This window comes from Nyctereutes procyonoides, unplaced genomic scaffold (genome assembly GCF_905146905.1).
Source record: "Nyctereutes procyonoides isolate TBG_1078 unplaced genomic scaffold, NYPRO_anot_genome, whole genome shotgun sequence".
Classification (NCBI taxonomy): Eukaryota; Metazoa; Chordata; class Mammalia; order Carnivora; family Canidae; genus Nyctereutes; species Nyctereutes procyonoides.
In genome coordinates this window covers 351,709-363,227 of record NW_026575113.1, presented here as the reverse complement: position 1 = coordinate 363,227, position 11,519 = coordinate 351,709, and the positions used below count along the sequence as shown (strand labels likewise).

The 11,519-nt window shown below is 43.2% G+C and overlaps 1 protein-coding gene across 2 annotated transcripts in view; it reads left to right on the top strand.

The window, feature by feature from the left end:
• The first annotated feature begins 663 nt into the window (after positions 1-663).
• Positions 664-11,519, top strand: part of GOLGA5 (golgin A5) — a 32,842-nt gene continuing 21,986 nt past the window's right edge. The window contains exons 1-3 of one of the 2 annotated variants that reach the window (XM_055333669.1): positions 664-858; positions 2,668-3,241; positions 10,096-10,323. In XM_055333669.1, the coding sequence (XP_055189644.1) occupies positions 2,698-3,241; positions 10,096-10,323 (772 nt within the window). In that variant the 5' untranslated portion in view covers positions 664-858; positions 2,668-2,697. Of the gene's footprint in view, positions 859-1,479; positions 1,949-2,667; positions 3,242-10,095; positions 10,324-11,519 lie in introns of those variants that run through there. The other variant, XM_055333668.1, reaches the window with a different exon arrangement.

Below are 11,519 nucleotides of genomic sequence, written 5' to 3'. Positions count from 1 at the left end.
AATCAGCCCGATCCCGTGCACCAGAGCCGGAGCCGAGGATTTGTTTAATCACTGAATGTGGGTTCTAGACTAATCTCAAATATTCCACGAGCTGTGTGCATGACCTAACTACCACCCTGCTGCATGGTAAGACCTTTTACAGGTCTTTTCCATCTTTTGGGTCTCAGCTCAACCTGGCACCTCCCCAGAGACACCTTCCCTGATCACACCATTTAAAGCGATTCCCCCACTTCTTAAAATTGTCTCGCTCCGTCATTGGCTTCCTTAATGTCTGTCTCCGCCACCTGAAGGCCAACTCCAGGAAATCAGGGACCCTGCCCTGGGTCCTCCGCATCCTCGTCCGTAAAGCTGGCAAGTGAAGGAGGAAGGGCCGGGCGCAGGCCGGCGGGCGCAGCCGCATCTCGCCCCGCCCGACTCCGGCCTCAAGCTCCTTCCGGGCGGGCCCGGGCCCCGCCCCCGCCCCCGCCCCCGCCCCCGCCCCCGCCCCCGCCCCCGCCCCCGCCCCCGCCCCCGCCCCCGCCCGGCGAGGCCTGCAGTGCTCGGCCGGCCGCGAGCGGGCCGTCGTCCGCGGGCGGAGCGCTACGTCACACGCACCGGGCGGAAGGGGGCGGGGCCGAGAGCGAGGCCCCCGCCGCCGCCGCCCGCGCGGCGCCGCCGCCCGATCGCCTGCGGGTGGCTGCTCTCGGCCCGGCCGCTCAGGCAGCTCGGAGGCCACTCCGCCGTGGGGTCCTCGCCGCCCTTCCACGTCTCCCGGAAGAGGAGCCGCGCGCGGCGGGCCCCGAGCGGGTTGGGCGCTGCGGGTGCCCTGGCCGCCGGCCGCTGAGGTGGGGGCGGCCCGGAGCGCGCCCGAGTCCTCAGGTGAGGCGGCGGCGGGAGCCCAGTGGGCCGGACGGGTCCGCCGCGGGCGCTAACGGCCTTGGGCGCGGGGCCGGCCCGCGACCCTCCGCGTGCGGGGCTGAGGGGCGGGCGGGCGGGGGGGCGGGCGAGCTCCCGGGGCCGCAGCCGGTGCTCGGTGCCTTCGTCTCCCCTCCGCCTGGCTTGGCCGCGCCGCCCGCCCCGGTGGCTCTGCGGGGGCGGGGAGCCGCGAAGCGCGGGTGCGACTCGCCCGCCCGGGCTGCACCCGCTGACCCCGGCCTTGGAGCAGGCCCTGCCGCTGCTGGGTGCGGACCCCCCCCCCCCCGCCGTGCCCCGCGCCCTCTCCTCGCCGCCGGGTGGGCCGTTCCCTGGGCGCCGCGCCCGAGAGGTCCCCCGAGGGCACCGGACCTCGTCGGCCCGCTGGGGCCGCGACCGGGCGAGTGCCCAGGGCCCGTGTTTGTCCTGAGAGCGGGCGATCAGTACTGAGGCGCGGGCTTGTGTTTTCAGGCCCTATTGGCTTCGAGGCGGGAGGCGAGGTAGGGCACCGGCGGGTGCGTGAACACGGTCCCTCGGAGCAGGACGCCTCCGCCTCCGCCTCCGCCTCCGCCTCCCCGCGCCGGCTGTGAGGTACACGGGCCGCTCTTAGGCCCGTTTCGTAAGGAGCAGGTGCAGAGGGCGAGTTTCTTCCGGAGGCCGTTCGGACACCGGGAGGCCAGGCGGAAAGGCAGGGGCTGAAGAGTGGGGTTTGGCCGACCTGGATCTGAGTTGCGAAGCTGCCATCTCGACTCCGGGATCTTTCTAAGTCTTTTCCGCATTTGTGGAAGAAGGAATCCTGCTGCCGACCACACACTGCGGTCGTGGAAAATTATGAGACATACAATGAGACACAGACAGGAAAAAGCCACATAAAACGTGGAGGGTGCTGAGGGAGAAGCGTAGCGTGTGAACAGAGAATGACGGGACCGCGCCTAGGTGGGTTCTGAAGCAGATGGCAGTGGAGCCTAAGAACCAGACAGACCTAACGGTGAAAGCGCGTTCCAAGCCAGAGGCGCAGTGTGCACATTCCAGGAACAGTTGTTGACTGATCTGCAAGGTAGGCTTCTGTCGGGACTGATTCATCACTCGGATTCGCCGTGGCACACTGCAAGTACGCGGGTCTGCCTGCCAGATACATGGCTGTGCTGTCGTCTTCTTTTTTTTTTTTTTTTTTTTTTTTTTTATTCTGAACTTAGTGTGCACATAGCAGGTACTGAGTGTGTGAATCATTGTAGGTGTACTTTACACAGATTACGTGCACACCTGGATTATCCATGATAATACCGCATGCTGTATGTTAACACGAGGATGGATTTAGTATCAGAAGTTTGTTCAGGTTGTAGCACCTTAAGGCAAACTTTAGGGAATTGTTTTTATTTGGTTGTACTGCAGTTTTGCCATATCCATTATTTGCTTTTTGAATGCATTTGCTACATTGATATTTGCCTTTTGTTGAAATAGTTATGACCGTAGTGATAGGTGTGATTACTAGGGTAATGGCAATTACTAAAATGAGTGTCTGCTGTGCGTCAGGCATTTTGCAAAGAGTTTTTTGAATCTATTATGTCATCTTTAAGCCGTCCTATAATGTAAGTACACTTATTTTCCTCATTTTCTAGATAAAGCTTCTCAGTTCAAAGTAGATTGCTCAAGGTTACATAGTTAGTAAGAGGCACGGTTAGGCTTTCGGTCCAGGGTTGTGTGACTCTGGAGCCTGGTCCTAACTGCTGTGCTCTGCTGTTATGCCATCCTAATCACTTCATGTCGTTTTTACAGGTTCACCGATAGCACTCTTCTGCTTCCAACATGTCCTGGTTTGCCGATCTTGCGGGAAAGGCAGAAGATCTTTTAAATCGAGTTGATCAAGGGGCTGCAACAGCTCTCAGTAGAAAAGAGAACCCCAGCAACCTCATATATAACAAAAATGCTGACTATCCTGAACTCCAGCAAAATACAGATTTGACTTATCAGACTGAATCTAAAGCCACATATATTTCCTCAGCAGCTGATAACATTAGAAACCAGAAAGCCACTATCTTAGCTGGCACCGCAAATGTAAAAGTAGGCTCTAGGACGCCAGTGGAGGCTTCCCATCCTATTGAAAGTGCATCTGTTCCTAGGCCGTCATCCCAGTTTGTTCGAAGAAAAAAGTCAGAACCTGATGATGAGCTGCTGTTTGACTTTCTTAATAGTTCCCAGAAGGAGCCTTCCGGGAGGGTGGAAATCAAAAAAGAAAAGAGCAAGACACCTGTCTTTCAGAGTTCTCGGACAGCAACTGTCAGTTCTATGAACACCGGCAAAACCACCGTGAAAACCATTGAGGAAAATCCTCCTGGGAGCCAAAATGATGGTAGTTAATCAGCCCTCTGTTTCTTTTAGAGTAAAGAAAATTGGATGTGTTATCATAGCCTGAAGTGTTCTGGTAGTGTTTCTCATCTTCTCATCTTCTGTTACCTTTTCCCACTGGTACAGAGGCAGTCTCTGAAATGTGTGGTATAAACAAGGGTGACAACATGGCATGCTATTAGTCAATATACTATTATAATAGGGACGTTTAAATGCTGTCTGTTCGGTAACTCTGCCCAGCCTAGCATCTAAGAAATTCTGTCCAGAATGATTTTCTAAGATATTTTAAAATACAAAAAAGGCAGTTTTGAAATCTGAAAGAAAACGTAGTTTTGGATTTGGGACTGTCTCATTTCATTTTTTTCTAAGATTATAAAATAAGAGGCTGTACTTTGTATATATCCTGGATTGTGAGGATTTGTGTGTGTGTGTGTGTGTGTGTGTGTGTGTGTGTGTGTTTTCCCCGTGCATCCCTCAGAAGTAAAGCTGAGAGACTGAACTTCAATCCAAGCTGGAGGGTTGAAGGCGATTGACATGGTAGTGAAATAACAGTTTAGAATTCTTGTTTTCAGTTGTTTAGTTTGATGTGAAATTGCCTCTACCTGTATATCTTCTCACCCCAAAAAATGAAGTTAACATGGTAACGTGGCTAATTCAAGTACTTACGAACCATTTTTAAAATAGTAATACACATGATAGGTTCTTCCAGAGATTCTTTATAGAGATGATGATTAACGGAAGCTGGTTGTTTTCTTAAACGTTACAGCTTCTCCCACAGTCTTGGCTGTTGGTGAATAAAATCTGTCTTGTATCTTCAAGATAAAGTGGTAAAGAGGCAAGTGTGGGGGGGGGGCTTTCAAGTCCAGGTCATGCAGTAGCAGTTGACTATGTACACACACCTACATTTCTTTCAGCAGGGTCTGGTGGGTGAGACGTGTGAACAGATAATTTACATAAAGTATATTAGTATATAGTGTAGTAAATACAGTAATTGATATACGGTTGGAGTATTGTGGAGACTCTAAGGAAAAAGGAACTAATTGCCTAAGGTATCGAGTGATGATTCACGGGGGGGGGGGGGGGGGGGGGGGGGGGGGGCGTCTGTAATATGAGCTGGGACTTAAAGAAAGAGTAGAAGTTTTCCAGAAAAGGAGGATTGGAGACAGCATTCAGTGCAGAGAATCTTTAAAAAGTTTGATTAGAATAGTTGCTCTGGTACAGTAGTGAAGAAAATGAAGTTAGCAAAGGTTGGGAGCTGCTCCTGAAGGCCCTTGTATACCTCTGTTTACATGTTTAAACCCATTATTCGTACACATCATTCTTAAAGAGTGGTCCCTAAACGACCTGCATTTGAAACATTTGTGTGATTAATAAAAAATGGGTTCCTCCCCAGACTTCTTGAATCAGACTTTCTGGGGACAGAGCCATGGCATGTGATATTTTTGTTTTGTTCTCCAGGTGGTTACTAGGCCAGTGTAAGGTGGAAGTGACATAGCAATGTGGTGTTAACAGAGGTCTTTCAAAGAAAGTTACAATATTTTTTACCTTTAAGGAAAACCTCTTAGATTTGTCAAAGGATGGAACAAAGGAAAGCTGGTTAGAACCAGTTAATACATGGGAGTTTTGGGGTTTTTTAAAAAAGATTTTATTTATTTATTTGACATAGAGGAGGAGAGAGCATAAGTGGGGGGTGGGGGGTAGCAGGGACAGGGAGAAGCAGACGCCCCACTGAACAGAGAGCCCACCATGCCATGGGGGCGCTTTGGAGCTCCATTCCAGGAGCCTGTGATCATGACCGGAGCAGAAGGCTGACTCTTAACTGACCATTCCACCCAGGTACACCAATACATGGAAGTTATAAAGATTAAATTTATTTCTCTAGGGCAGGGTCTCTCAATCTTGGGACTACTGACATTTTGGGTAGAATAAATCTTTGTTGTTGGAAGTTGTCCTGTCCTTTGTAGGATGTTCAGCAGCATCCCTGGCCTCCTACCCCATTAGGTGCCAATGGCATACCCAATTGTGACAACCAAAAATGTTTCTCTATATTCCCAGACGTCCCTTGGAGAGCAAGGTCACCCTAGGTTGAAAACCAGTGCCCTAGGATGCCTAGAAATATCTATAAATGGAATTGCTGAGTTGTGAGGTGTGCTGGTGTTCAAGTATACTGGTATACCAGAGTTGTTTCCTGAAGAAGTTGTACCAGTTTATACTTGACCAACTGTGGTTAATATTCCTTTTGCTCTGCATTCTCACCAATATGGGATATTTTCAATGACTTTATGCTTTGTTACTCAGATGTGAAAAGTTTTGTTGTTTTTTACTTTTCTCAGTACTAATGAGGTTGAGCATCTTTTCAGATATTTATTCAGATTTCATCTTCTGGGAAGTGCCTGTTCAAGTCCTTTGATCAGTTTTTTTTCCAGTGGATCATTTGTCTTTTTCCTTATTGATTCATAGATATTCTTCATATATTTCAGATGAAAAAGAAGAGAGGAGTTGAAAATCTGTTATCTCAGCAACCAGTATGATTCATTGAAAATATTTCCTTTCTCTATCAATCTGCAGTGTCACCCCTGGCATATTATCAAGTATCCGTCTCTACATCACTGTGTTTTTAAGTGCACTGTGGCACTTAATTCTGTTTCATTGGGCTATTTGTTTTTGTGCCAGTGCCACACTGTCTTAATTAATGTAGTTTTATAGTATTTTGATATCTCCTAGAGCAATTTCTCCCACCTGGTCCTTCAAGAGTGTATTGGCTATTCTTGGACTTTTTCTTACATCCATATTCATTTTAGAATTTGCTTTCCAATTCTACAAAAAATCTGTCAGCCTTTTTATTGGGAGTCCATTGCTTCTATGTGGACAGTTAGTTGAGTAAGAATCAGCATCTTTACATTACTGAGGTTTTTACCCATTATAACATGGTATAATCTCAATTCAAGTTTTAAATGTCTTTCCTTAAGATTTCATAGTTTTCTCCATGAAGGTCTTACGTATTTTTTGAAGCTTGTAGATGGTATCCTTTTTAATTTTTGCTTTCTGTTGCTGATGTATTGGCTTTTAACACAACGATCTCTACATAGCTCTTAATCTTCATATTTTTCTGTGCATTCATTTAGATTTTAAACAGCACGGTATCTGTGGATAATGACAGTTTGGTTTCTTCTTAATCCTTTTTTATCTTAAAAAAAAAATCTTTTCGTTGCCCCACTGCATTGGCTTGAACTGAAAACCAATTTTGTATCTTTGTCTTAAACAGAATGGTTTGTTTCACCAAATACAATGTATGTGTTAGGCTTCTCATAGGTACTTTTTTTAATCAAGTGTAGAATGTTTCTATACATATCTAGTTTGAATTTTACTGTTGAATTTTGGCAGTGTTTTCTTCTGTATGCGTAAGATAGCATATGATTTTTTATGATTTTTGTTCATTAATATTAATGTGGTATACTTTTAGCTTGCTAATATTCTGGTTAGGATTTTTGCATTTATTTCATAAGCCAAATTGACCTGTAATATTGTTAGATTTTAATATTAGTTATGTTAGCCTTATAAAATGAATTGCAAAATGTTCCCTCCTTTTCTGTTGTCTTAATTATTTGATGTAAGATTATTTATTCCCTGATTGTTTGCTGGAACTCACTGGTAAAACCATTAGGGTCTGGGGTGGTATTATTGGTGGTATTTTTAAATTTAATTTTATTTATTTATTTGAGTGAGAGCAGAAGCCTAGGGGAAGGGCAGAGGGAGAAGGACAAGGAGATTCTCCGGAGCAGGGAGTCTGATGTAGGGCTGGATCCCAGGATCCTGTGATCACAACCTGAGCTGAAGGCAGATGATCAGTTGACTAAGCCACCCAGGCGCCCCTGCAGTATTCTTAATGGAAGATTTTAATTTTAACTATTGATTCCACTGGTTTTCCATTTCCTCTGTTTTTGGTAAATTACATTTTTTTTTCCCTAAGAGTTTATGTATTCCATATACACTTTGGGAGATTATATTTATTTTACTTAATTTTAGGGAAATAATGAAAGTGTCATAGCTGAAACAAACCCAGTTGGACACTAATACATTCATACTGACCCTGTAGAAACTAAAGTTTGATCACAGATACTACCAGAAAAATATCAATATCTGGCACTGAGCTAAATGCCTCCCCCCCTTTATTTTTAAATAGTGTTAAGTATAACTCACATATAATATATTATACATTTTTAAGTATACAGTTTGGTAGGTTTCAACATAGTACACATCTAAAAATTTTTTGGCATAGTGTTTATGATATGTCCCATTTTAATTCTCTCTAGCAAGTTTGTTTTCTATTTTGTTAATTTCTGATCTTTATTGTTAATTTCTGCTTTGGGGTTTATTCTGTTTTGTTTTGTTTTTTTTATTTTGTTTTTTTTTATTTATTTACCCATGGGAGACAGAGAGAGAGAGAGAGAGGAGGGCAGAGACACAGGCAGAGGGAGAAGCAAGCTCCATGCAGGGAGCCCAACGTGAAACTCAATCCCGGGTCTCCGGGATCAGGCCCTGGGCTGAAGGTGGCAATAAACCGCTGAGCCACCCGGGCTGCCCTATTCTGCTGTTTTTGTAGCCTTTAAGGTGGATACAAAACTCATTCTTTCTTTCATTTTTAATGTAAACACTATAGATGTCCTTCTAAAATACAACTTTAGGTATATCCCACAAGTTTGGATATATATTTCTTTAGAAGGATTTTTATTTTGGAAATTTCAAGCATATCAAAGTAGATTTTGATGACTCCCTTCAATATTACTTATTGTCTGGCTACATTAATCAACACTTGACAGCCATTCTTATTTTATTTATACCCCCTATTTTCCATCCCTTCCTTTACCTCTACCTTCCACAGAATTATTTTGAAGCAAATCAAAGATCTCCTATCGTTTCTTCTAGAAATACTTCATTTTATTACTCTAAAAATGCAAGCTTTATTTTTTTAAAAAAAATTAATTTATTTGAGAGTCAGGAGGGGTACAAGCAGGGGGAGGGGCAGAGGGAGAGAGAGAAGCAGACTCCTCACTGAGCAGGGAGCCCCTTTGTAGGGTTCATCCCAAGACCCTCAGATCATGACCTGAGCTGAAGTCAGGTGCTTAACTGCCCGAACCACCCAGGTGCCCCAATATGCAAGCTTTAGAAATGAACATCCATGCCATTATCACCCTAAAACTTTAATAATTCCTTAGTGTCTTCTAGTGACTAGTCATTATTCAGATTTCCATTTATCTCATAATTTTTTTCTGTATATTGAAATGCACAAATCTTAGCTGTACAGGGAAATGGTTATATCTATGTAACACACACTTTGATGATGATGAACACTTCTTTCCCCTTTCCCTCATGTCCCTTTCCAGTTAATCTTTCCACCCTATTTCCCCAACTACCACTGTTGTGATTTTTTTACCTTAGTTTTTGTTTTTCTTTTAAAGATTTTATTTATTTATTTATTTATTCATGAGAGACACACAGAGAAAGGCAGAGACACAGGCAGAGAGAGGAGTAGCAGGCTCTATGCAGGGAGCCTGATGTGGGACTCGATCCCAGGTCTCCAGGATCATGCCCTGAGCCAAAGGCAAGACGCTCAACCACTGAGCCACCCAGGCATCCCTTTTACCTTAGTTTTTGTCCTAAAGCTTCATATAAATGGAATCATGTAGTATGTATGTGTGTACACTCTCTTTTCTGACTTCTTTTACTCATCATTTTAGATTTATCCATGTTATTGGGTATATCAGTAGTTCTTTTTTATTCTCTAGTGTTCTATCGAATATTCCACAATTTATCCGTTTTCTTTTATGGGCAATGGATTGTTTCCAGTTTTTGGTTATTGTGAATAAAGCTGCTATGAACATTCTTGCACTTGTCTATTTTGTGGGAAAAATGTTTTCATTTCTCTTGGAAATGAAAACCTGGGAGGGGAGTCACTGGGTGAAATAGGTGCATATTTAATTTCATAAGAAATCGCACAGAACCTTTTCCCACAGTGGATATATTGTGTTGTACTTCCACCAGTAATCTGTGAGAGTTCTGGCTGCTTCACGTCTTTGTCAGCATTTGGTGTTGTCCTTTTAATTTTAGCCATTCAGGCTGGTTTGTATTGGTTCTCATTGTGGTTTTAATTTGCATTTCCTTGATCACTGAAGATGTTGAGAACTTTTTCATATGCTTTTTGATCATTTATCTTTCTTTGTGAAGTGTCAGCTTTTTTTACCCATATAGTTACTTAGTCCATTTTATCGTTTAGATATAGTTCGCTTTGTAGCATATACCTGATTTTTTTTTTTTAAGTAAAACATGTTTGGATCACAGTACTGAAAATAAGATGAATCTGAATTTATGAGTCCCTCTTTTTGTAAGGCACTTTAGATTCCAGTTTGGTATGTAACAAATTGCTCTGACCTGTTGTTACTTTCCTTGCTGAAACCCACAGCTGTTCTTTTGTGCCTTTCTAGTATTTTCACTGAAAAGACTTTTCTCTTTTTTTAAGAAAATGCTTTGGAGACAAAGGGAAACAAACTCTTTTTACCTAAACCTAACTTCTTAAATTATCTCTGATTTTCTCCTTTCCAGAACTGTATTCTTGTGCTTGTTCTTTATCACCATTCATTCAGTACATCCAAATTTTGAAATCCTTAGAGCTCTATAGCCTCCATGTAGGACAATGAAATTTCATCAAAAGGAAATATTTTGAGAATTTAAGTGATTTTTTTAAATGATATTTTAGCTATAGCAGTCACCTTGAGCCAAAAGACATTCTACCAAAGTAAGCTTTTTATGTGTATGTAGTGAGTGTTTCAGTGTCACAAAAATATACTCTCTTTCTTACAGAATCTTCTAATAATTCAGATTCTGGCCATGAAGTTCAGGAGGATTCTTCAAAGGAAAATGTATCATCAAGTGCTGCCTCCACTGACCACAACCCAACACCTACTCATGATGGCAAATCACATGAACTGTCTAATCTCCGATTGGAGAATCAACTGTTGAGGAATGAAGTTCAGTCTTTAAATCAGGAAATGGCCTCATTACTCCAAAGATCCAAGGAAACACAAGAAGGTAGAGCCTTATTTAAATTGTGGAAGATTAGGAATTTAATATTTTAAAATAAACAGAACGTGATTACATTGAAACTTAGAAATATTTCACATGAAATTTATAGTGTTTCCGTAGAAGTATAGGGCCTAGATTTAGAAATGGGACCAGCCATCATCCTTCCAACCTGAAACAGAGCATTGGCTTGTTTGGTCATTCTTTAGGAGTTATGAAATTTGAGAATTGAGAACATTAGTAATCATCTGGTTAATTTGATGTCTTCTGAACCTTAGCGGGGACTGTTCATGAACCAAAGGTGGGATTAAACAAAGGAGTGCACCTGTAGGCGTGGTCAGAGTATTGCACTGCTCCAGGAGATGTAAAGTGAACATGGAATTCAGTTTGAATAATACCCTCTTGAAATATGCAGTAAAGAGGCCCTAGAGTAGAAAACCCTTGGATTCCTCAGAAATAAATAATCCTATGAATGAGGTTGTGGGGCCAGAATATGTTAGTCCTAACATAAGTGTGGCTGAGGGAAAAAAAAGGGAGAAGAGAAGGAGTCTCTGCCTTGGTTCCTGGCAGTGATTGGAAAGGAGTGCAGGGACAGTGGGAAATGTTTTGCCAAGACACAGATGGAAGCCCAGAAGAGTACAAGAGGAAGAAAGTTGAAGGCTTGTTGGACTGAGTTCAGCAAAAGCTTCACTTTACCAGACCCATGTAGGCAGAGAAATAGAGCTTTTGCTGAGACCCTATAGAGTTTGCTTCAATATTGAAAACAAAATATTTTTTTGCTTGCAAACTGCTGTTACAGATGATATGCAAGGATGTGGAAATCTGTACTGCATTGTTCTTTTTGCACCAATGTTCTCAATTTTAAAAATAGTATCTTTTTGCTACAGTAATCAAGAGAAACAGATTTTTTTCCTGTTTATCTTCAGGTTTTGATTTTGTTTGTTTTGGTCTTACCGGAGTGTACGTTATCTACCCTTGATTTGTATTTGCATTCTTCCTGTCCCTCGCAGAACTCCACAAATCCACTCACTGGTTTAGTGTTCTGAACTCTGCTGTATACTGATTTTGGCTTCCAAATGCTTTATGATATGTCTCAAAAAGAATTTTTTTATAGAAAAGCAGCTCACATCATGCCCTTTCCAACCTATTAACTGTAATATAGATGTGAATGATGGCCTTGAGAAATGAGTATCCCATTTGGACAA